The sequence below is a fragment of the Bos indicus genome, chromosome X (assembly GCF_029378745.1).
Source record: "Bos indicus isolate NIAB-ARS_2022 breed Sahiwal x Tharparkar chromosome X, NIAB-ARS_B.indTharparkar_mat_pri_1.0, whole genome shotgun sequence".
Classification (NCBI taxonomy): domain Eukaryota; kingdom Metazoa; phylum Chordata; class Mammalia; order Artiodactyla; family Bovidae; genus Bos; species Bos indicus.
In genome coordinates, this window is record NC_091789.1 from 85,755,502 (window position 1) to 85,782,289 (window position 26,788).

Sequence of the window (26,788 nt, forward strand, 5' to 3'; positions counted from 1 at the left end):
TACTGAATTGTATACTTGAAAGTTGGCAAGAGAGTAAATCTTAAATGTTCTCACCCCTCACACACACAAACACAAATGGCAACTATATGAAGTAATGGATATGTTAACTAGCCTTATTTTGGTAATCATTTCACAGTATATACATGTATAAAACCATGTCATTGTACACCTTAAATATACATAATGTTATATGTCAAATACATCTCAATGAAGCTGGAAAAAATCCAGCAATATATGAAAAGAATTATATGCCAAAGACTACTAGGTATAGCTCCAAGGATGATGGATTATTTGTTGTGGTTGTTCAGTTGTTCAGTAGTGTTCTACTCTGCATCCCCATGGACCACAGCACACAGCACACCAGGCTCCCCTGTCCTTCATTGTCTCCTGGAGTTTGATCAAATTCATGTCAATGAGTCAGTGATGCCATCTAATCATCTCATCTTCTGTTGCCTCCTTCTCCTTTCACCTTCAGTCTTTCCTGGGGGTCTTTTCCAGTGAGTCGGCTCTTCGATTAGGTAACCAGGGAATTGGAGCTTCAGCTTCAGCAACAGACCTTATAATGAATATTCAGGTTCACTTTAGAATTGAGTGGTTTGATCTCCTTACAGTCCAGTGGGCTCTCAAGAGTATTCTTCAGCACCACAATTCAAAAGCATCAGTTCTTCTGCACCCAGCCCTTTTTATGGTCCAGCTTTCACATCCATACATGACTACTGGAAAAACCCTAGCTTTGACTATACGGACCTTTGTTGGCAAAGTGATGTCACTACTTTTTAATATACTATCTAGGTTTGTCATAGCTCTCCTTCCAAAGAACAAATATCTTTTAATTTCATGGTTACAGTCACCATCCACAGTGATTTTAGAGCCCAAGAAAATAAAATTTGTCACTGCTTAGACTTTTTCTCCTTCTATTTGCCATGAAGAGATGGGACCAGATGTCATGATCTTAGTTTTTTGAATGTTGAGTTTTAAGCCAGCTTTTTGACTCACTTTCACCTTCATCAAAAGGCTCTTCAGTTGCTTTACACTTTCTGCTATTAGAATGGTATCATCTGCATATCTGAGGTTGTTGATATTTCCTCCAGCAGTCTTAATTCCAGCTTGTGATTCATCCAGCCTGGCATTTTGCATGATGTACTCTGCATAGAAGTTAAATAAGCAAGGTGACAATATACAGCCTTGTCATACTCCTTTAACAATTTTGAACCAATCAGTTGTTCCATGTCCGGTTCTAACTGTTGCTTCTTGACCCACATACAGGTTTCTCAGGAGACAGGTAAGGTAGTCTGGTATTCCCATGTCTTTTAGAATTCTCCACAATTTGTTGTGATTCACACAGTCAAAGGCTTTAGCATAGTCAATGAAGCAGAAGTAGATGTTTTTCTGGAATTCCCGTGCCTTCTCCATGATCTAATGAACATTGGCAATTTGATCTCTGGTTCCTCTGCCTCTTTGAAACCCAGCTTGTATATACATCTGTAAGTTCTCTCTTCACATACTGTTGAAGCCTAGCTTGAAGGATTTTGAGCATAACATTGCTAGCATGTGAAATGAGTGCAATTGTACAGTAGTGTGAACATTCTTTGGCATTGCCCTTCTTTGGGATTGGAATGAAAACCAACCTTTTCCAGTCCTGTGGCCACTGCTGAGTTTTCCAAATTTGCTGGCATATTGAGTGCATCACTTAACAACATCATCTTTTAGGATTTGAAATAGCTGGAATTCCATAACTTCCACTAGCTTTTTTCATAGTGATGCTTCCTAAGGCCCACTTGACTTCATACTCCAGGATGTCTGGCTCCCCTTGCCTTTCTCTTCTCTCCTTTCCTCAGCTATTTGTAAAGCCTTCTCAGAAAGCTACTTTGCCTAGTTGCATTTCTTTTTCTTTGGAATGTTTTTGGTCACTGCCACCTGTACAATGTTTTTGAACCTCCATCTATAGTTCTTCAGGCACTCTGCCTACCAGATCTAATCCCTTGAATCTATTCATCATCCCCATTGTATAATCATTAAGGATTTGATTTAGGTCATACCTGAACAGCCTAGTGGTTTCCCTTACTTTCTTCAATTTAGCCTGAATTTTGCAATAAAAGAGTTCATAATCTGAGCCATAGTCAGCTCCAGGTCTTATTTTTGCTGACTGTATAGAGCTTCTCCATCTTTGACTTACGAAGAACATAATCAATCTCATTTCGGTATTGACCATCTGGTGATGTCCATATGTAGAGTCATCTCTTGTGTTGTTGGAAGAGGGTGTTTGCTGTGACTAGTGTGTTCTCTCAGCAAAACTCTGTTAGCCTTTGCCCTGCTTCATTTTGTACTTCAAGGCCAAACTTGCCTGTTATTCCAGGTATCTCTTTATTTCCTCCTTTTGCATTCTAATCCCCTGTGATGAAAAGGACATCTTTTTTTGGCATTAGTTCTAGAAGGTCATCATAGAACTATTCAGCTTCTTCAGCATTAGTGTTTGAGGCATAGACTTGGATTACTGTGATATTGAATGGTTTGCCTTGGAAACGAATAAAGATCATTCTGTCATTTTTGAGATTGCACCCAGTACTGCATTTTGGACTCTTTTGTTGACTGAGGGCTACTCCATTTCTTCTGAGGGATTCTTGCCTACAGTGTAGATATAATGATCATCTGAATTAAATTCTCCCATTCTCATCCATTTTGGTTCACTGATTCCTAAGATGTTGATGTTCAATCTTGCCATCTCCTGCTTGACCATGTCCAATTTACCTTGATTCATGAACCGAACATTCCAGGTTCCTATACAATATTGTGCTTTACAGCATCAGACTTTACCTTCACCACCAGACACCAGACACTGAACATTGTTTGCGCTTTGGCCCAGCCACTTCATTCTTTCTGGAGCTATTAGTAATTTCCCTCCACTCTTCCCCAGTACCTCATTGGACACCTTCTGACCTGGGCAGCTCATCTTCCAGTGTCATATCCTTTTGCCTTTTCATACTGTTCATGGGGTTCTCTAGGCAAGAATACTGGAGTGGGTTGTTATTTCCTCCTCCAGTAGACCATGTTTTATCAGAACTCTTCACTATGACCCATCTATCTTGGGTAGTCCTGCAGGGAATGGCTCATAGCTTCATTGAGTTACACAAGCTCTTTCACCATGACCGGGCTGTGATCCATGAAGGGGAACAAGGAATATTCAGTTCAATTCAGTTGCTCTGTCATGTCCGACTCTTTGCGACCCCATGACCCACAGCACGCCAGGCCTCCCTGTCCATCACTAACACCCGGAGTCCACCCAAACCCGTGTCCATCGATTCAGTGATGCCATCCAACCATCTCATCCTCTGTTGTCCCCTTCTCCTCCTGCCCTCAATCTTTCCCAGAATTTGGGTCTTTTCAAATGAGTCAACTCTTCTCATCAGGTAGCCAAAGTATTGGAGTTTCAGCTTCAACATCAGTTCCTCCAATGAACACCCAGGACTGATCTCCTTTAAGATGGACTGCTTGGAATCTCCAAGGGACTCTCTCAAGAGTCTTCTCCAACACCACAGTTCAAAAGCGTCAATTCTTCAGCACTCACCCTTCTTTATATTAGTCAGCCATAAAAAGGAACGAATTTGAGTCAGTTCTGGTGAGGTGGGTGAACCTAGTGCCTGTTATACAAGATAAGTCAGAGAAAAATATCATACATTAATGCATGTATATGAAATTTAGCAAAATGGTACTGATGAACCTATTTGCAAGGCAGGGATAGAGATGCCGACATAGAGAACAGACTTGTGGACACAGTGGGGAAAATATAGCGCTTTGGACGAATTGAGAGAGTATCATTGAAACATATACATTACTGTATATAAAAAAGATAGCTAGTGGAAAGTTGCTGTATAACACAGGGAGCTTAGCCTGGTGCTCTGTGACAACCTAGAGGGGTGGGATGGGGTGAGGGGTGGGAAGGAGGTTCAAGAGGGAGGGAATATAGGTATACTTTTGGCTGATTCATGTTGTTGTATGGCAGAAACGGACACATTGTAAATTGTAAAGCAGTTATCCTCCAGTTAAAAATAAATTTTTAAAAAAGAAAAAGGACATTAGGTTAAAACTAAGGGAAAAATTAAAGAAAAGAATTTGTTGTTTCATCTAGGAAATCTATAATTTGTTGGCATACAATAGTTCATAGTAATCTCTTGTAATCCTTTTTATTTCTGTAAAGTCAGTTATAATGTCCCCTCTTTTGAAGCCTCTCTTTGAATTACTAGGATCTGATTATAATAATGAACTTCTCTTATTGTCAGTGTAGCTAAAATTTTGTCAATTTTTTAAATCTCTTCAAATTGTTGGTTTCATTGATTTTCTCTATTTTTCTATCCTCCAATTCATTTTTCTCTGCTCTTTATTATTTCACTTCTCTAGTAGCTTTGAATTTGTTTTGCTCTTTTTTCTACTTCCTCATGGTTTAAAGTTGTGGTATTGCTTTAAAATTTTTCTTCCTTTATGGATGTTTATAGTTACAAGTCTTCCTTTCAGTACTGTTTTTACTACATCCCATAAATTTCATTATGTTTTGTTTTTGTTACCAACCATCTCTAGGTATTTTTCTAAGTTCTCTTGTGATTGTTTTTTCTTTTGGCCCAATGCTTGTTGTTTAATTTCCACATACTTGTGACTTTTCCAGTTTTCTTTCTGTTATGGATTTCTAGCTTCATTCCATTATGGTCAGAGAATATACTCTTTGGGATTTTAGTCTTATTAAATTTATTGAGACTTATTTTGTAGCCAGATATATGGTCTCTACTGGAGAATATTCCATTAGCACTTGAGCATAAAGTGTTTCCTTCTGTTGTCGGATAGAGTATTATATATAACATCTGTTAGTTCTAATTGGTTTATAGTGTTGTTGGCATCCTCTTATTTCCTTGTTGATCCCCTATCTACATATTCTATCCATTTTTGAAAATTATTCATAAAATGTATGATTTATGTTTATCTGAAGGTAAAAATATACTAGGAACAGAGAAGACAGTCAGAAATCTCCAGGAACTGCCCATAAAGAGTAAAATTTCTGAAATTTTTATATTAATATTTTACCCATAAAAATTTAACGTAGAGAAGGCTAAGCATCTCTTCTGATTTTGAAACTCTTCTCATGCAACTCTTAGCAATAGTAACCCATCAAACAAACCTAATTACTTCTTACATTTCCTCTCTTTATGAGGAGAAAGGATGAATTTTTGCAGTTTTCCAGGGGCCCTTTTGGGAATCTCAAAGATAATTTTAGTTTAGAAGATATCCTGAAAACATTGTTTTATATTTTCTATATTTGGGATGTGACTTTTCAGGGCAGAACTAAGAGTTGTTAGAGGCAGTTGGGCACTTGATTAAAATACAATTGTGGGTGCCTGAGAAACAGTACTTGGTTACCCATCTAAGCAAAATGACAATAACACATTTACAAATAAGTGTAGAAAATAACACAATTCTAAAGAACTTTAGCTCTTCAATAAATTAGAAAACTTTTTTCTTAATCTTTTTGTCATTAAATGATCAAAAATAACGACATCACAAAGATAATAAAGATCAAAAAATTATTCTGGTAAAACACAAAATCTGCTATCTAGGTAGATTACATACAAGGCAAAGAATAGACTTGTAGTATAAGTGAAACCATCATTTAGTAAACTAAGGAAGCAAGCCCATCAAAAAAAATCAAGATACCTTTGCTCCATTTTAATACATTACAGAGCTTTATTTTAGACTCAGGTTTAAACTAGGGCAAATGAAATTTACTTTCCAGATTTGTCCTTCATTATGCTCTTTTATATTCTTGAACAAACTGACAACCTTTTAGGGGATCTGCCTGTCAAAACTAGCTTTATGAAAAGACTAAGACAGTTTTTCAGAGGCTACATGATGTGTGATACTGTAATAAGATTGGATGCAGAAGAAAATACAGAATCTAGCTATTTCTGTTAAGTCAGGCATTAAGGAGCTTTTCAAAACTGTGAAACAATCTTCTCATTCATTTTTTAAAATTTTGTTTATGGATAATTGCTTTACAGTATTATGTTGGTTTCTACCAAACATCAACATGAATCAGCCATAGGTTTACCCATGTCCCCTCCCACTTGAACGTCCCTCCCACCTCCCTCTTCTCATTCACTTTCAAAATACAATTACTTTTTAATTGACATTAACACACAGTGACTTCATCTCAAATTAATTCAATCAGGAAATATATTTAAATTTTGTTTTAATTTCTAAAATGGTAAATATCAATAGTTATAACCTGCATATGAAAAATCTCTTTGATAAGTTTTTCAGAGTACATGGGGGTCCTGAGAACAGAAAGTTTGAGAACCACTGATTTGGGAGTAAACTGCATTTTCCTTTAAAAACAAAGGCATATATCCATTTGACGCTATTGCTCATAATATAATCTCAACCACTTGTTTTAATTGTACTTTTAACCAAAATAATTTTTATTTCAAAGAGAAAACTTAGGTGTAATTGAGACCCATCTCTCACTCACTAGTAGTGTAGCAGACTAGCAGAGTTCATGAACACACAGCACAACTTTCTCTGACTACCTTCATCCCTTTTAAAGAGGAAAAATGAACACATTCTTTAACCCAAAGATATTGCCTCTCTATAGCATATAAAAATAAGAAACAATAGTATATAAACTTAAAACTATGCTTAGTAATGAAAGTATTTGGTTTTACTGAAAAGTTATCTTGGTATCTATTATCCATTTATTAACTCAATGTAATATCAGTTTAACATTTTAAGTGAACTAAATATCTTAAAGTTTATAGTATTTTTCTTGATTTTCTAACTGTTCTAAGTATAATTAATTTTGGGCTTCCCTGGTGGCTCAGTTGATAAAGAATCTACCTGCAATGTAGGAGACGTAGGTAAGATGTTGGTAAGATCCCCTGGTGGAGGGCATGACAACCCACCCCAGTATTCTTGCCTGGAGAATTCCATGGACAGAGGAGCCTGGCAGGCTATAGTCCATGGGGTTGCAAAGTCAGACACAACTGAAAACTAACACAACAACAAAAAAATTAATTTTAATGAAGTTCAAGAATATCCAACTATGTCAATAATTGCATTAAATATAAATGGTATAAATCAGAGGTCAAGGCACTTTTCTTAAAGGGCCAATAATATTAATAAATATTTTAGGCCAGCAGGCCATAGGGTCTCAGACACAGCTACTCAACTCTGCCATTACAGGCAGGAAAATAGACATAGATAATATTTAAACAAATGGACATGACTCTATTCCCATAAAACTTTATTGCCAAACAAATGGCCAGCCCACAGACTGTAGTTTGATCACTTGTGATCTAAATACACCAATTAAAAGATCAAGAAAAGAAAAAAAGAATATAAGATTGGCTAAAAAATCAACATCAACTGCATGCTGTCTATAAGAAACTCACTTAAATATGAATATATAGATAAGTTAAAAATAAAAGGAACTGAAAATGATACACTATGCAAACATTAATCAAAAGGAAACTGGAATGCCTATATTAATATCATATAAGACACTTTTTTTTTAATATTTATTTGTTTGACTGCCTCCAGTATTAGTTGCAGAACACAGGATCTTCATTATGGCACGCAGAATCTTTCATTGTGATACGCAGGCTCTTCATTATGGCATGCAGGCTTCTCTGGTTGTGCACTGGCTCAGTAGTTGTGCCACATGGACTTAGTTGCCCTACTACATGTGGGCTCTTAGTTCCCTGACCAGGGATTGAACCTGCATCCCCTGCATTGGAAGGCAGATTCTTAACCACTGGACCATCAGGGAAATCCCCAGAAAAGATGCTTTAAAACAAGGAATATCACTAGGGATAAGGAGGGATATAATGAAAAAGTGATCAATTAAGCATGACAACATAACTATCCTAAATGTGTAATTTACCTAATGACAGAACTTGAAAATACATGAAGCAAAAGCTGATAGAACTGAAAGGAAGACTAGAGAAATCCACCCTGTGGTTGGAGACTCCAGTATACTCAGTAATCAGTATAATAAGTCAATAGATACTCAACAAGGGTGTAGAAGACATAAGTAATACTATCAGTCACCTTGATCTAATTGACATAGAATGCTCTACACCAGAATACACATTTATTTTCAGATGCATGTGGATCATTGAACATATACCACATTCTAAACCTAAACAAACCAGAAAAGGGTTAAAAATATTAAAATATAAAAAGTATTTTCTCTTACCATAATGGAATTAAATGATAAATCTATAATATAAAATATATGTATGGTTTATATTTTTATTTCCAAATATATATTTGGAAATGAAATAACATACTTCTATGCAAACACTATGCAAACATTAATCAAAAGAAAACTGGAATGCCTGTATTAATATCAGATAAGATACTTTATTTTTTAATATTTATTTATTTGACTGCCTCCAGTATTAGTTGTAGAACACAGGATCTTCATTATGGCATGCAGGATCTTTCACTGTGATACGCAGGCTCTTCATTATGGTATTATGATATAAAGGGAACATGTATCAACATAATTAAGGCCATTTATGATAAACTCACTCATACTCAACAAGGAAATAATGGAAGTCTTTTTTGTAAGACCAGGTACAAGACAAGGATGCCCTTTCTCACTACTTCTGTTTAATGTAGCATTGGAAGTTCTAGCCACTGCAATCAGACCAGAAAAAGAGAAAAAAAAAGCATCCAAATTAGAAGGGAAGAAGTAAAACTCACTACTTGCAGATGAGATTATACTGTATAGAAGAAACCCTAAATTCTTCACCAAAAAAACTGTTAGGACTGATAAATGACTTCAGTAAAGTTGCAGGATATAAAACTAATATACGGAAATCTGTTACTTTTCTATACACTAATTATGAACTATCAGAAAGATAAAGCAAGAAAACAATCCTGAATAAAATCACATGAAAAGAATAAAATACCTAGGTTACTCTGAAAACTATAAAACATTGATGAAGCAATTTTAAAATTATACAAAGAAATGGAAAGATTTTTTCCTGTTCTTGGATTGGGATAATTAATATTGTTCAAATGTCCATACACCCAAAGTGATCTACAGATTTGAGGCAATTCTTATCAAAATACTCATGACATTTTTCACAGAACTTGAATAAATAATCCTAAAATTTATATGGAACCACAAGAGACCCTGAACTGCCAAAGCAATCTTGAGAAAAAAGGACAAAACGGGGGGTATCATGCTCCCTGACTTCAGACTATGCTCAAAGCTACAGTAATCTAAACAATATGGCACTGCCAAAACAACGGACACACAGATCAATGGAACAGAATAGAGAACCCAGAAAGTAACCCATACACCTCTGGTCAGTTCATCTATGACAAAGGAGTTAAGAATATACAATGGAGAAAAGACAGTCTCTTCAATAAGTGATGCTGGGAAAACTGTACAGCCACATGTAAAACAATGAGATTAGAACATTTCTGCACACCAAATACAAAAATAAACTAAAAATGGATTAAAGGCCTAAATGTAAGACCTAAAACCATAAAACTCCTAGAAGAGAACATAGGCAGAACACTCTGTGACATAAATTATAGAAATATTTTTCAAATCTGTCTCCTAAGGCAAAAGAAATAAAGGCAAAAACAAATAAATGGGGTGTAGTTAATCATAAAAACTTTTGCACTGCAAAGGAAACCATTGACAAAACGAAGAGACAAACTATGAAATGGGAGAAAATACTTGCAAAGGATATGATCAATAAGATGTTAATATCTAAAATATATACACAGCTCATACACTCAGTATAAAAAAAAATCTCAATTAAAAATGGGCAGAAGTCCTAAACAGACATTTTTCCAAAGAAGACATACAGATGTCTAACAGGCACATGAAAAGATGCTTAATACCACTAATCATTGGAGAAATGCAAATCAAGACCACAGTGAGATACCATCTGATACCTGTCAGAATGGCTGGCCTCAAAAAGACCTCAAATAACAAACATTGGTGAAGATGTGGAGAAAAGGGAACCCTTGTACACTGTTGGTGGGAATGTAAATTGAAATTCCTCAAAAAACTAAAAATAGAACTACCATACTACCATGTAATTCCTTCCTGTGTATGTATCTGGAAAAAAAAATTCAAAAAGATACATGCACCCCAACGTTCATAACAGGATTATTTAGAATAACCAAGGTAGGGAAGCAACCTGTGAACAGATGAATGGATAAAGAAGATGTGGTGTGCATAAATGTGTGTGTATGTGTGTATATATACACACAATGGAATGTTGCTGTTGTTTAGTTACTAAGTCATGTCTGAATCTTTTGTGACCCACATGACTATAGCCCGCCAGGCTCCTCTGTCCATTGGATTTCCCAGGCAAGAATACTGGAGTGGGTTGCCATTTCCCTCTTCAGGGGATCTTCCCAAACCAGGGATCAAACCTATGTCTCCTGCATTGGCAGGTGGATTCTTCACCACTGAGCCCACAATGGAATATTATTCAGCCATTAAAAAGAATGAAATCTGCATTTGTAACGTGGATGGACCTAGAGAATATTACACTAGTGAAATAAGTCAGACAGAAGAAGACAAATACTCTGTTATCCCTTATATGTGGAACCTAAAAAAAGTAAACAAACCAATGTACATAACAACAGAAATGGACTCACAGATATAGAGAACAAACTAATGGTTACCCATAGGGAAAGTGAAGGGGGAGGGGGCAATACAGGAGTATGGAATTAACATGTACAAACTACTGGTGGATGCATGTTGATGTAAGGCAAAACCAATACAATATTGTAAAGTAAAAATAATAATAATAAAACAGACAAGCAGCAAGGATGTATTGTACAGCACAGTGAAATATAGCCATTGTTTTGTAATAACTTAAAATTGAATGTAGCCTGTAAAAATATTGAATCACTCTGTTGTACACCTAAAACTAACAATATTGTAAATCAACTATGCTTCACTTCTATATCTTTTTTATTAAACTTTTTATTTTGTATTGGAATATAGCCAATTAACAGTGTTGTGATAGTTTCAGGTGGGTAGCAAAGGGACTCAGCCGTGCATATATATATATCCATTCTCCCGCAAACTCTCTTCCATCCAGGCTTCTACATAACATTGAGCAGAGTTCCCTGTGCTATACAGTAGGTCCTTGTTGGTTATCCATTTTATTTTTTCAGTTTTTTCTTTTTAAAAAAATTATTTAATTTTAATTGGAGGATCAATGCTTTACAGTATTGTGTTGGTTTCTGCCAAACATCAATATGAATCAGCCATAGGTATCCATATGTCCCCTCCCACTTAAGTCTCCATCCCACCCCTCTAGGTTATTACAGAGCACCTGATTTGAGCTCCCTGCATCATACAGTAAATTTCCAGGGGCTATCTAATTTTACATATGATAATATATATTTTCAATGCTACTCTCTCAATTCATTCCATTTCCCCACCCCACCCCCATATCCACAGATCTGTTCTCTCTGTCTGTGTCTCCATTGCTGCCTTGATGATAGGTTCATCAGTACCATCTTTCTAGATTCCATGTGTATACATTACTATATGATATTTGTCTTTCTTTTTCTTACTTCACTCATATAATATATAACAGTGTGTACCTGGCCATTACAAACCCCCTATCCCTTCCCCCCATCCTTCCCCCTGGCAATCATAAGTTTATTCTCTAAGTCTGTGATTCTGTTTCTTCAGGTTTTTTTTAATGTCCTTTTAAATAATCAAATGGATCAAAGATAAATTCATAGAGGAAGTTAGAAATAGTTTGAAAGGAAGTAAATGAAAACACAGCATATAAAAATTTGGAGGTACAGCTAAAGTAGTGTTTAGACAAAAGTTTGTAAAATTAAATGCCTCAATTAGAAAAATATCTTAAATAATCTAAGCCTTCACCTTAAAAAACCAGGGAAAAATGATCAAATTGAACCAAATTAAGCAGAATGAAAGGAATATAAGCAGACGTCAATAAGATTTAAAACCGGAAACAATTGATAAAATTGATGAAAACAAAAGCTGTTTTGTTGTTGCTGTTTGTCAATGCAATTGAGAAACCTCTAACCAGGCAGATCAAGACACAAATTAACAACGCCAAGAATGATAGTGTAGACATCACTGCAGATCCTACAGACATTACAAAAAGATAACAAGGGGATATTCTGAACAAATTTATGCCCATTAATTTGAAGGGTTAGATGAGACTCACAAATTCCTTTGAAAGTCAAACTACTAAAACTCCCACAAGAAGAAACAGATAACCCATTGAATTCAAAGTCTAACAGATTTTAACCAAGTGAGATTTGTCCTGGTTTCAACATTATAAACTCAGTTAATTCACCATATCAACAGATTAAGTGATAAGATTCAATATCCATTTATTATAGAAACTCTCAACTAAACAGGAATAGTAGGGAAGTTCCTTAACCTGATAAAAGCCATCCATAAAAAATAAAACCTACAGCTAATGTCATTTTAATGATGAAAGACTGAATACTTTCTCTCTAATGACGTAAACATTCAGAAAATGTTCAGAAATTCAACATTCAGAAAACGAAGATCATGGCATCCAGTCCCATCACTTCATGGGAAGTAGATGGGGGAACGGTGGAAGCAGTGTCAGACTTTATTTTTTGGGGCTCCAAAATGACTGCAGATGGTGACTGCGGCCATGAAATTAAAAGACACTTACTTCTTGGAAGGAATGTTATGACCAACCTAGATAGCATATTGAAAAGCAGAGACGTTACTTTGCCAACAAAGGTCCGTCTAGTCAAGGCGATGGTTTTTCCAGTGGTCATGTATGGATGTGAGAGTTGGACTGTGAAGAAAGCTGAGCGCCGAAGAATTGATGCTTTTGAACTGTGGTGTTGGAGAAGACTCTTGAGAGTCCCTGGACTGCAAGGAGATCCAACCAGTCCATTCTGAAGGAGATCAGCCCTGGGATTTCTTTGGAAGGAATGATGCCAAAGCTGAAACTCCAGTACTTTGGCCACCTCATGCGAAGAGTTGTCATTGGAAAAGACTAATGCTGGGAGGGATTGGGGGCAGGAGGAGAAGGGGACAACAGAGGATGAGATGGCTGGATGGCATCACTGACTTGATGGACGTGAGTCTGAGTGAACTCCGGGAGTTGGTGATGGACAGGGAGGCCTGGCGCTGCGATTCATGGGGTCGCAAAGAGCCGGACACGACCGAGCGATTGAACTGAAGGACGTAAACAAGTCAAGAATATCTAGTCTCACTACTCCTGGTCATCATCATCCTGGTGGTTCTAACCAACGCAATAAGGCAAGCAAAAGAGTGAGAAAAGATGTGTAGAGTGAAAAAGATAAAATAAAACTATATGTATTTGCAGAGGACACATAATTCTCTTTATAGAAAGTCCAAAGAATCTACCAAAAGAGTTATAGGAACTAGTAATGAATTAAGCAAGTCACAGGATACAGGTCAATATTCAAAAGATGGTTATAGTTCTACATGCTGTCACTGATGTTCAGTAATAAAAATAACAATCAGTAGTGATAGAAGTCAAAATAGTTGTTAACTCTGCAAGGTGGTATTAACTGGAAAGGAGCACGAGTGTTGGAAGTGTTCTTTATCATGATTTGGGTAGTGGTTATATGGGTTTTAACAGACATAAAAATTCACTGTTTTAAGATTTAAAATTCACACTTTTAAGATTAATATACTTGTTTATTGTATATATGCTATACCTCAAAACTTTTGAAAATGTTCAGTCTAATAAGGGTGATTGGAAACCAACTTACATAGTATGATATATGCCACCTGATACAAGATTCTGCCCATGGTAATAACCAAGAAATAAATATTACTGACTGACTAAGTGAAACAGTTTGGAAACTTTCCCTTACTTAGTTGAAAATAAAACTACAGTTGTTTTATATTTCACTGGACCTTCTGGTTAACTCAGTCATTAAAGTAAGGCAGGCAAACATTATATTTGAATTAGATAGCAGCAGGAGTTTTCCAGGCTATTTAGAAATATCATGGCAATAATTTCAGGAAATGTAGACAACTTTAGCGAATGCATTTCAGGGTGTGAAAGTATTGGTAAGTTTATAGATTTACAAATGTAAAAGATATATCTAAAGGAGCTGAGATAACCTCAAATTGTAAGTAGAATTAATTTTCCTCAATAGGAAAATCTCCCCAGAAGAGAGTAGAATAGCAGAGAATAATGAAATGTAATCACAGAGAATGTTGCGTTTTTGCCTCTTTCTTAGGGGACTTCTCAAGAGATCCATGCGAGACGTTGCTTATTCTGTATGAGTTTGAAGTGAGAGCCAAACTGAATGACCCATTACTGGACCACTTCCTGGAACCAGTGTGGGAACTACCTACTTTGGAAAGTAAAGCATTTGAAACAATGGCAGGTAAGAGCTAAATTTGTTTTTGGAAGGCTGGTACCCATTTAAATCATACTACATTTTTCTTTCTTCTCTCTCTCCTCTCTTTCATCCAGGTGGGAAGCAATGTACCCCCATAGAACTTTGTTCTCCTTCTCTAATAGCATTCTTGAACTATTCTGTATTACAATTATTTGTGTTTATCTTATTCTTTATATGAAATTATAAGCTCCTTAGAATCATGAATAATAATTACTTACATTTGTTGTACTTATAAACCCTAACCATGTGCATTGCTCATAATGGGTACTTATATTTATTTTGTGTAGAATCAAATAATGTAACTACACAATAGGGATAGTAGCTCAAACTTAAGAAAGTTTTGCTCAGCTAGCTAGAAATAGATAATCACCTGCTTCACTAATCAAAGGTGATATAATCTTATTTATTAAAGTGTACAGAGAAATATTGGTGGTATTTTTAACATAATTGCCAACCTCAAATTTTTCGTTGGGCTATAAGTGGTATTTGGGGACTCAGCCTCTGTGGGGATATACTGCAAGACATGGCCTAATTATCTTCCCTTTATATCTTTCACCCTCCTCAGGAGCCTGTATATGGCTAGTAAAGGTATTGGATAGCCCCAAATGTACAAGAGTCACATTTGCCTTTCCTTGTCTTGCCAAGACAGAATTTCTAGGAGCATGGAGCTGGTGGTGTATACCTTATAGCTATGTGATGGTGACCACTGCTCCTTGTATAATGGAACTCCAATTCTAGAAGCCTGGTGAATGCATCTAGAAGTTTTGAGAGTTTTATCTTTGATATGTATTCTTATGCCAAGGGTTTCCTGTTTTTAATATTAGATAGAAACAGTATATTGTAGTAAAAATCTAAGTGTTTTTTTTTTTTTTTTCATTAATTCTGAGCTCAGATCAAGTGTAGAAATTTTCATAGTTATAAAGGTCTATAGTAAAACCTTTTCATCATTGCTCAGAACGGATCAGCATTTCATATATACACACCCTCAGTCCACTCTCATTCACCCACCAGTAAGTTCTCAATTATCCACTGTTACCTTTACAGATGCACACACACATGCCCACCTTAATGTTTTAAAAACATTTTTCTTTTGCTTTTTGGAACTATAAAGACCATGCATCTGGTAAACTAAGAGGTTTTCTGATGTTCAGATTTGACTACTTTCATTATTGATCCACTTCAGTAAAAGCAGATCGTGGAGAATATAAATGTGTTTTTGATTAGTACCTTTTTACTGATCTGCTTTCTGTTTTTTCTTCATGTGCCCCTCCTTCACTTTGGTTCATAAGATTATTATTTCGCCTATATAACTGTGTGCTGAGTCACAGAAACAGTAGGTTCTCTGTTGATGTTTACTGGGGGGCGGGGGGGAAATACATATATATATATATAACTTAGTGATCCTACCATGTTACTCTGCCCAGAAAGTAGAAACTATCTCTGAAAGCCACCACGGGTTCATCATATTATGAAATTCATTTTTGGAATTTCGTGTTTGTTTTTGTATTTGTTTCCGGTCAGTTTCATTAGAGAAAACAAGTTGTAACCTAGGATGAAAACTCAGTGGATGAAATTATGATGTTCACAATCTTTTTGCTTTCCTTCTTGTAGCATTGGCCATGGAAATGCCTGCATGCTATCCTTCTATTGCTCTGAAGGCCTTGAAAAAGGCTTTGTTTTTCTACAAAAGGAAGGAATCAATTGATGTTGTGAGATACAGGTTGGTAAATATAATTCAACATGGAATCCTAGCTTTTTGATAGCCAAAAGTGCTATAATTAGTGTCCCATTTGTTATCAATCATACTCAACTGGTGCAAAAGATGATTGGGGTACTCTTGTAACTCCTGGACTAAAAAGTCCTCAGCCCGCAGAACAGCTCCACATTTAGAGTTGTGTTACAGACTGAGGCAAAGGTGAAGGAATCTGGTTGTCCCAAAGGAGAAAAAGAAGGAGAAAGTTACTTTTGTGAGTCTTTATATATAATAAAATTATTGATTAAGTGTCGGTACCTTTCTTTTAGTACTAAATATGCCGATTGTACAGAAAAGTACAAAGATTAATATAACAAGCACCAATGTATCCACTGCTCAAATTTAACGGACACTAACATTTTGGCACATTTGCCTCATATTTTTTTCTAAGCACCTTTCTTTTAAGGACCAATAAGTGCTGTACATAATATAAAATAATATTTATTGGAGATTTTATGTTCTCTATTCCCAATATGCGGGGAAAATAGATATTGTGTGATTTTTCTCTGGAAAACTTCATAACAGTCTTCCTTTTCTGAGACATGAGAGACAGTTCTCCTGGAATTATTCCCAGTTTAAATCCAATTCCCTTTCCCCATTTGAGAATGTAATGAGATGCTTTAAAGTGCATGTAGATTAAACCAGCTCATAAAATATAGTAAACAGACACAACTCCTTAGTTCAGGAAACTAAAAAAAAAGTGAAAGACAGCCATAGGCATAATAAAATGAAGGATTGGTCAGCCCCTTTTATATCTTCAAAAATCTGTCGTTGAGCTTGGAGGCCAGATAAAATTGAAGGAAGAACAGACGTGTTTTGAAGCTCTTAGTCTGGGATGAGGTCCAGATTTTACTTGTCTCAGCCATGAAGTCAATGATTTCTTTCCTTATGGGATGAGTTTTCTCTTTTTGATTTTCAGCCAATGTATGCACAGCTTGGTTAACCTCTTAGTGCCAGATGGGGTGCCGAATACAGAACTCTGTCCCATGGAAGAAATTTGGGGCAATTTTGAAGATGCTCTGATCTTTATTAGCCAAACCGTAAGTCAAACAATATTAAACTTTAAGCTAATTTTAAAGAATTGAGTTTTCTTGTGTGTTAGAAATTACATAGAATAATGCTTTTTGATATGAGTTTTATGGTGAATAAATTCACTTTAAAATGTGGTTACATACTATAAAATTTCCCTGGGTTTGTGAAAAGTAAATATTAATAGTTAAAAGTAGAAAATTTCTAATACAAGTGTACTATGGAATAAGTCAAAGTGTACCATCTGGCATTTTTAATTATTTTGCATTTTCAAATCTGGTAGAATTGTTATTTCCTTGTGATCATACTAACTCTGGAAAAGTTTGTTGTTACTCTGCCACTTCTGAGATAGGTAATAGAGTGGAAGGAACACTGAAGACGACCTGTATTTTAGTCCCTCCTCTGCTGATTTTCTCTTCAGTGCAGGTTTAATTCAGTAATTTTCAAATTAGCTTTATTAAGATGTAATTTACATACCATAAAATTCACTCATTGTTTGTGTATAATTCCATGATTTTTAGTAAATTTATGGTTATGCAGCTGTCACCATACTCCAGTTTTAAGAGTATTTCCATTACCCACAAAGTTTCCCATTGCCTGTTTGCAGTTAATCCCTGCTTCCATTTTCAGATCCAAGGAACCACTGATCTACTTTTTATCTCTATAGATTTTCTCTTTCTAGATACTTCATATAAATGAAATCATACTTGTGACCTCTTGTGTCTGGCTCCTTTCAATTTAGCTTACTGTTTTTGAGGTTCACCCATGCTGTAGCATGTATCAGTAATGTAGAGGAATGGCCTTTTTATTGCTGAATAAATAGAATACTATTCTGTTGAATCAGTATGCCACATTTTGTTCACTAGTTGATAAATACTTTGTTTCCACTTTATGGCTATAATAAATAATGCTACTATGAACATTTGTGGATAAGTCTTTGTTTTCAAGGGTTTTCAATTCTCTAGAGTATGTGAATTAATGGGTTATATGGTAATGCTCTGTATTTAACTTTTTGAGGAATTGCAATCTGTTTCCCAAAGTTGTTGATCAATTTTATGTTCCTATCAGCAGTGTATGAGAGTTCTAATTCCTTTACATCCTTATCAGTGCTTCTTATTGTCCATATTCTTTTATTATAGCCATCCTACTGGGTATGTAATGGTAGCGCATTGTGGTTTTTATTTGAACTTCCTTGGTAGCTAACACTGTTGATCTTTTTTTCATGTGCTTATTGACCATTTGTTCTTTGGAAAGATACCTATTCAATTATTTTCCCATTTTTAAAATTGGATTCTCAGTGAGTTTTAAGAGTTCTTTATGTATTCTAGATACAAATCCTTTATCAAATATACTGTTTGTAAGTATTATCTCCCAGTCTCTGGCTTGTCTTTTCATTTTTTAGTGGCATTATTTAAAAAGCAAATGTTCTGAATTTTGATGAAGCCCAATTTGTCATCTTTTCTTTTATGGGTCATGTTTTTAGTCATGATAAGAAGTCTTTGCCTATTCCAAAATTACAAAGATTTTCTTCTATTTTTTTCTTGTAGCTTTTATACCCTTATTTCATACATGTTGGTCTGTGATTCATTTTGAGTTAATTTTTGTTTATGGTGTATGAGGTAAGGGTCTAAATGGTTTCTTATTTGTTTGTTTTTGCACAAGGTTATTCTTCCTCTGCTGTTTGACTTTAGTTTTCTCATGTAAAATGGAAATAATACTTTCTCTTACTCCTACACTGAGGTTCTAAGGATCAACTGAAATAATAATATGTGTTGTGAACTTTAGCAGCTCATATACATGTAAGGTAGTATTGGTATTGTAAGGGAGCTATAAAATATTAAGAAGGTTAAATGGCCTGCTTAAAGTCACACAAAAAGTCATTATTTGAGTCCATGTTAATATCCAAGGATCCTGACTTGCCCAACTGCTTCTTCATATACAAATGTCTGCAAACCACAACAGATGGTGGAATAATATAGCAGGGTGACAACCTGGTACAAACTAGCATCGTCTTGCAGAAACCCAGAATTTTGGAACTATGTAATTATGGCCAGTGTGAATTTAAGTTTAAAAAAAAACTTCAGCATTGAACATTTTGGAGATACATACATCTTTTTTTTTCCCTCATCTTAACTTCCTTTTGGAAGAAGAAATAATTTAATTTCTAAGCCATGAGCCTCATCTGGACCTTCAGATGTGTTTGCCATAGTAACGAATACAAACTAAAATTAAATTGTACTATAAATTCAAATTGATCAATTTCCATAGTCTCTATATAAGGTCAGAACTGCTCTGAGCATTTTGTTTTTGCCACTTTTATTCTGTCTAATGTATTACTGTTCCATCTCTCTGACTCTTGAATTGCCTGTTAGGTTAATATTTTTGTACTTTTTTGACCAGTCTCCCACCATAATTGTTAATTCTCTAAAACGTGATGGAATAGTTAGCTTTTTATGCATATATTTAATAACCCTCTATCTCCTTATATAGTATATGTTGGTTTTTACTGTTTGATTGAATGTGGTGTGCACCCCTTTTGTTTTAAATGCTTGGGAAAAAAATTTGCCCTTGTTTGACTTTTCTGACGACCAGTCACTCATTCATTATTTATTAAGCAGATAACCTTTATCAAGTATGTCCATACAGTGGCAAAATGGCTGTTGCACAAACATAAAACCTCAGGCCCACAGTATCATGTTTTACATTTTACAGTGCATTCTTACATCCATTATTTCATTTGACCACCCCACCCTCAGTAATTCTATGAAGCAGGCAATACGTATTATCCTTGATTTACAAATGAGAGAATTTTTAAGATTCAAAAATGTCAAGTTACCAATTTGCCTAAGTTTGTACGACTAGTGAATGAAAGAATTAGAACTGTCTGACCTCAATTTCAGAACTCTTTCCATCAGAACACATCTTATTTATTTATTTGCTCTTGCTAGGAATTTCAGTTCAAGTTGGTATTTAGTATACTTTGTGCCTAGCCCTATATCCTAAAGATTTTCTCCTCTTTTTTTAAGCTTTATGTTTTACATTTAAGTTCATAATACATTTCAAGTTAATTTTTGTGTGAGTTGTGAGATTTAGGTTGAGGTTCATTTTCGCTTACGATATCCAGTTGTCTTAGCACCGTTTGTTGACAAGGCTGTCTTTCCTCCATTAAATTGCTTTTGTACTTTTGACAAAAATCGGTTGGATATACTTATGTGAGTCTGTTACTGGGTTCTTCATTTTCTCTATGTGTTAATCCTTCTGCCAGTACCATACAGTCCTGATTACTATAATGTCTTAAAAGCAAGTAGAGTGATTGCACCAACTTTATTGTTCTATTGCATAATTGTTATAAGCTGTCTAGTTCCATTGGCTTTCTATATTCATTTTAGAGTAATCGTCTCTAAATCAACAAAAATTCCTCCTGGGATTTTGATAGGAATTGCATTAAACTGTATTTGATTCCTAGGACTGCTGTAACAAATTGCCACAAACTGGGTAACTTATAATAGGAGAAATTTATTCTCTCACAGTTCTGGAGGCTAGAAATCTGAAAATCAAGGTGTTAGCAGGGTGTACTCTCTCCATAGGCTCTATGGGGAGGATCCTTCTTTGCTTCTTCTGTCTTTTGGTGGTTGCTGTCAAACCTTGGCATTCCTTAGCTTACAGATTTATCACTCCAGTCTCTGTCACCACATGGCATTCTCCCCATCTGTCTGTCTTTTTCTTTTTCTCATAAGTGCACATCCATTACTGGATTAAGGGTTCACTCTACTTCAGTATGATCTCAACTTAATTACATCTGTAGTGACCCTATTTCCAAATATGATCATATGATGGAGGTACCAGGAAGGATATGAATTTGGAGGGGGAGCTACATCCAACCTGGTACACTATATATCAAGAATTGACATCTTAAATTATATGTCAGTTTTTAAAAAGAGTTGATGCCTTTATTATATTGAATCTTCCAACCCATGAACAGGATATGTCTCTTCATTTATTTAGATTCTTTATTTCTTTCATCAGCATTATATAATTTTCAACATACAAATCCCATATATGTGTTGTTAGATTTACATCTAAGTGTTGTGGGGGTTGTGTGTTGGGTTTTTTTTTTTTTTTTTTTTTTGAGTGATTGTAAATGGTGTCCATGTGTTAATTTCTAGTATGAAGAAATACAATTTATTTGAAGATTCTTCAGGATTTTCTGTGTAAACAACCATCTAATCTTCAGATAGGGATGGTTTTATTTCTTACTTTCCGATCAATATGCCTTCTCTTTCCCTTTCTTGCCTTATTGCACAGACTAGAACTTTCAGCACCATGTTAGTAAGAGTGATGAAAGTGGATATTCATCATTAAGTATAATGTTAGCCATAGGATTTTTGTAGAGGCTCTTGATCAAGTTAAGAAAGTTCTCCCTTATTCCTTTTTTTCTGAGTTTCATGAATGAGTACAGAATTTTGTCACATGCTTTTCATTTACCAATTGATATGAGCATGTGATTTTTCTTCTTTAAACTGTTAATATGAGGGGTTATATTGACTGATTTCAAATATTAAACCAGCCTTGCATTGTTGGAATAAACCCCACATGGTCATAGTGTAAATTCTTTTTATATATTACTAAATTCTGTTTGCCAGCATATTGTTAAGTTTTTTTCCCCTATATTCATGAGGGATATTGTTTGGTAGTTTTTACCTGTACAGTCTTTGGTTTTGATATCAGAATAATACTAGATTCATAAAATTTAATATTTTTGGAAAAGATTGTGTAGAATCTATGTCAGTCTTTTCTAAATGTTTGGTAGAACTCTGCAGTTTAGCTAGAGATCTTTCCAAGAGTTTTAAAACTACAAATTCCATTTCCTTAATAATTATAGAGCTGTTCACATTATCTATTTTATATTGGATGATTTATGGTAATTTATATTTTTCAGTGAGGTGACCTGTTTCTTCTAAGTTGTCAAATTTAGGTGTATAGACTTCTTTGCATTATTATTCCTTTATTATTATTTTGATGCATGCAGTGTCTGTAGTGGTATCTACTGTTTTGTTTCTGATGTTTATAATTTAAATCTTCCCTTTTTTCTCTGTCATTCTTGCCTAGAGTTAGTAAATTTTATTCACCTTATCAAAGCACCATCTCCTCCAATGATTTTTCTCTACTTTGTGTTTTCAGTCTCATTAATTTATGCTCTTATCTTTATTATTTATTTCCTTCTACTTGCTTTGCATTTAGTTTGCTCTTCTTTTCTAGCTTCTTGAGATGGGAACATAAATTAATTTGAGATTTTTCTTCTTTTCTAATATATGCTTTTAGTGCTGTAAATTTCCCTTACTGTACTACTTTAGCTGTAGCCCACAAATTTTGCTATGTTGTATTTTCATTTTCATTTAACTCAGTGTATTTTTTTAATTTCCCTTGAGACTTCCTCTTTAATCCATAGATTACTTTGAAATGTATTGTTTAGTTTCTAAGTGTTTACAGATTTTCCTATTATCTTTCTGTTATTAAATTCTAGTTTTGTTCCACTGTGGTCAGAGAACACAACTTGTATAATTTCAGTTATTTAAAATGTTTGAGATTTTTTTATGGCCCTGGATATGATCTAACTTACCAAATGTTCCATGGGCACTTGAAAAGAATGTGTATTCTGCTGTTGTTGGGAAGAGTATTCTATAAATGTTGATTAGATCTCTCTGGTTAATGGTGTCACCAAGTTCTTGTATATGTTTCCTTATTTTCTGGCTAATTGTTCTATTATTTGTTGAGTAGACATGTTGAAATATTCGACTTAAAGTGTGAAGTTGCCTAGCTCTTCTCATGCTTACTGGTTTTTGCTTCATGTATTTTGTGACTCTGTTATTGGATTCATACACATTTATTATTGCTATGTCTTCTTTGTGGATTTCACCTTTTATCATTGTATGATGTCCCTCTATATCATGAGTAATTTTCTTTTCTCTGAAGTCTGTAATGACTAATATTAATATTGCAGCTCTTTCTATCCTTTGATTAATGTTTACATAATATACCTATTTCCATCCTTTTACTTTCAGCCTTCCTATTTGAAGTAAATTTTTTGTTGATAGCATATAAACAACATGTTTCTTGCATCTACTTTGCCAATCTCTCTTTTTTAATGTTCCCTTTTTTATTAAAAGTTTCAGGTATACAACATTATAATTCAACATTGGCATATACTACAAAGTGTTTACCCCAAAAAGCATAGTTACCATTTATCACCATACAATTGACTCCTTTTGCCCAATTCCCAGCGCTCTTCCCCTCTGGTAACCACCAGTATAATCTCTATATCTATGAATTTGTTTTGTTTTTATTTTTTAGATTCTACATATGAGTGAAATCATAGCATATTTTTTCCTTAAGACTCATTTAACATAATATTCTCAATACATATTATCACAAATGGCAAGATGTATTATTTTTTATGGCTGAATAGCATTACATTGTGTCTACATGTAGAATGCTACTCAGCCATAAAAAATAATAAATGCTGCAGTGAACATGGGGCACATATATTGATATCATTTTTAATTATTGTTTCATATTCTTGGGATAAATTCCCAAAGTGGAATAGTTGGATAACATGGTAGACCTATTCTAAAGTTTTAAAATAATCTCCATACTGTTTTCCATAATAACTGCACATTCCAGCCAACAGTGCCCAAAGATTGTCTTTTCTCCATGTGCCCTCCAACACTTGTTGTCTTTTTGATAATAGCCATTTTAATAGATATGAGGTAGTATCTCATTGTGATTTTGACTTTCACTTCTCTAATGATGATGTTGAGCATCATTTTCTGTGCCTCTTGGGCATCTGTATGTATCCTTTAGAAAAATGTCTACTCAGGTCCTCTGCCCATTTTTCTGTTTTGTTTCGTTTCCTCTGCCCATTTTTAAATCAATTGTTGTTGTGTTTTTTTTGAGTTGTATGAGTTGTTTATATAGTTTGGATATTAACCCTTTATCAGGTATATGATTTATAAATATCTTCCCCAATTCAGTAGGCTGCTTTTGTGTTTTGATGATGATTTCCTTTACTGTGAAGAAGCGTTTTAGGTTGATGTAGTCCCATTTGTTTGTCTTTTGTTTTCCTTGTCTTTGGAGACTGATCCACAAAAACATCACTAAGACCAGTGAGTTTAATGCCTATGCTTTCTTCTAGGACTTTTATGGTTTCAGGTCTTACATTCAAGTCTTTAATCCATTTTGAGTTCATTTTTGTGTATGGTGTAAGATAGTGTCTCAGTTCAGTTCAGTCACTCAGTTGTGTCCGACTCTTTGAGACCCCATGAATCACAACATGCCAGGCCTCCCTCACCAACTCCCGGAATTTACTCAAACTCATGTCCATTGAGTCGGTGATGCCATCCAACCATCTCATCCTCTGTCGTCCCCTTCTCCTTCTGCCCCCAATCCCTCCCAGCATCAGAGTCTTTTCCAACGAGTCAACTCTTCGCATGAGGTGGCCAAAGTATTGGAGTTTCAGCTTCAGCATCAGTCCTTCCAATGAACACCCAGGACTGGTCTCCTTTAGGATGGACTGGTTGGATCTCCTTGCAGTCCAAGGGACTCTCAAGAGTCTTCTCCAATGCCACAGTTCAAAAGCATCAATTCTTCAGCACTCAGCTTTCTTCACAGTCCAACTCTCACATCCATACATGACTACTGGAAAAACCATAGCCTTGACTAGACGGACCTTTGTTGGCAAAGTAATGTCTCTGCTTTTCAATATGCTATTTACGTTGGTCATAACTTTCCTTCCAAGGAGTAAGCGTCTTTTAATTTCATGGCTGCAATCACCATTTGCAGTCATTTTGGAATCCAAAAAAATAAAGTCTGACACTGTTTCCACTGTTTCCCCATCTACTTCCCATGAAGTGATGGGACCAGATGCCGTGATCTTAGTTTTCTGGATGTTGAGCTTTAAGCCAACCTTTTCACTTTCCTCTTTCACTTTCATCAAGAGGCTCTTTAGCTCCTCTTCACTTTCTGCCATAGGGTAGTATCATAGTTTCACTCTCTTGCATGTGGCTGTCCAGTATTCTCAATGCCACTTATTTAAAAGACTGTCCTTTCTCCATTCTTTGCTCCTTTGTTGTAAATTAATTGTCTATGGTGGTTTGGTGGTTTAGTCACTAAGTCGTGTCTGACTCTTGCAACCCCATGGACTGTAACCTGCCAAGCTCCTCTGTCCATGGGATTTTCCAGGCAAGAATGCTGGAGTGGATTGCCATTTCCTTCTCCAAGGGATCTTCACAACCCAGGAATCGAACCCTGGTCTCCTGCATTGCAGGTAGATTTGAAAAGTTGTTGAACCACACAAAGACCCTGGGATTCTTGGCCTCCGGAGGAGGAGAATTCAGTCTGGGGCCAGAGACGAGACTTGATCACTCAGAGCTTTTGTGTAATAAAGTTTTATTAAAGTATAAAGGAGATAGAGAAAGCTTCTGACATAGACATCAGAAGGGGGGAGAAAGAGTACCTGCTTGCTTAGTGTTAGCAATGGAGTTATATACTCTCCAAAGAATCCAAAGAATGTCTGAAGGTGGTAAAGGCCTCACCAGACCTCCTCCCATAATTTACATTTTAAGATAACAGAATTAGCCAGAAGGTTTAATCCAGAGACTGTCCTCAGGCAGGATACATTACTGTTATATAATCCTTGTAAAGACCAGGCCTACTCCCATAATTTACATTTTAAAATAACAGGATTAGCCAGGTTTAATCCAGAGACTGTCCTCAGGCAGGATACATAATCCTAAGGAATGTAGAAGAAAGAAAAGTTTGTCCTTTCTTCCTTCTTGAGAATTCCAGACCCCTCTCTCGTTGGGGACCCCTACATTTCTTCACAACCTGCCTAGGAAATGACTCTCTCAGATTCTTTACCAACTGAACTATGAGGGAAGCCCAAATTATCTATATGAGTGAATTATTACTGGGCTGTCAAATCTGTTGCATTGATCTGTGTGTCTTTTTGTTCCAGGACCATACTATTTAATTATTATCACTTTATTGTATACTTTGAAATCAGGAAGTGATATACCTCCAGCTTTGTTCTTCTTTCTCAAGATTGTTTTGGCTATTCAGGATTGTTTTGTGGTTCCAAACAAATTTAAAATTTTTTTCCAGTTGTGTGAAATATGCCATTAGAATTTTGATAGGGACTGCATTGAATCTTAAGATTGCTTGGGTGCTATGGATATTTTAACAATATTAATTCTTCCAATCTATGAGCATGGATTTGCTTATCTTCAGTTTCTTTCATCAGGATCTTATACTTTTCAGGGTACAGTTCTTTCACTTCTTGGTTAAATTTATTTTTAGGTATCTTACTCTTTCTAATGCAATTGTATATAGGATTTTTTTCTTAATTTCTCTTTCTGATAGTTTATTATTAGTGTATAGAAATACCACAGATTTCTATATATTAATTTTTTATCCTGTAACTTTACTGATTTCATTTATTAGTTCCAACAGTTTTTTGATGCAATCTTTAGGGTTTTCTATATGTACAGTGTCATGTCATCTGCAAATCATGGG

At 35.3% G+C, this 26,788-nt stretch overlaps 1 protein-coding gene and 2 non-coding genes across 4 annotated transcripts in view; 1 reads left to right on the top strand and 2 right to left on the bottom strand.

Moving 5' to 3' along the window:
• TEX11 (testis expressed 11) overlaps positions 1–26,788 on the top strand; it is a 203,967-nt gene that overhangs the window by 157,017 nt on the left and 20,162 nt on the right. For both annotated transcript variants that reach the window (XM_019956488.2, XM_070785334.1), the window contains exons 26-28: positions 14,272–14,421; positions 16,048–16,156; positions 17,109–17,229. In XM_019956488.2, the coding sequence (XP_019812047.2) occupies positions 14,272–14,421; positions 16,048–16,156; positions 17,109–17,229 (380 nt within the window). The remainder of the gene's footprint in view (positions 1–14,271; positions 14,422–16,047; positions 16,157–17,108; positions 17,230–26,788) is intronic.
• On the bottom strand, positions 15,320–15,389 carry LOC139181804 (small nucleolar RNA U2-30). Its single transcript, XR_011565543.1, has one exon. It is a non-coding gene; the product is annotated as a small nucleolar RNA U2-30 (small nucleolar RNA).
• On the bottom strand, positions 15,532–15,611 carry LOC139181805 (small nucleolar RNA U2-19). The gene has a single exon (XR_011565544.1). It is a non-coding gene; the product is annotated as a small nucleolar RNA U2-19 (small nucleolar RNA).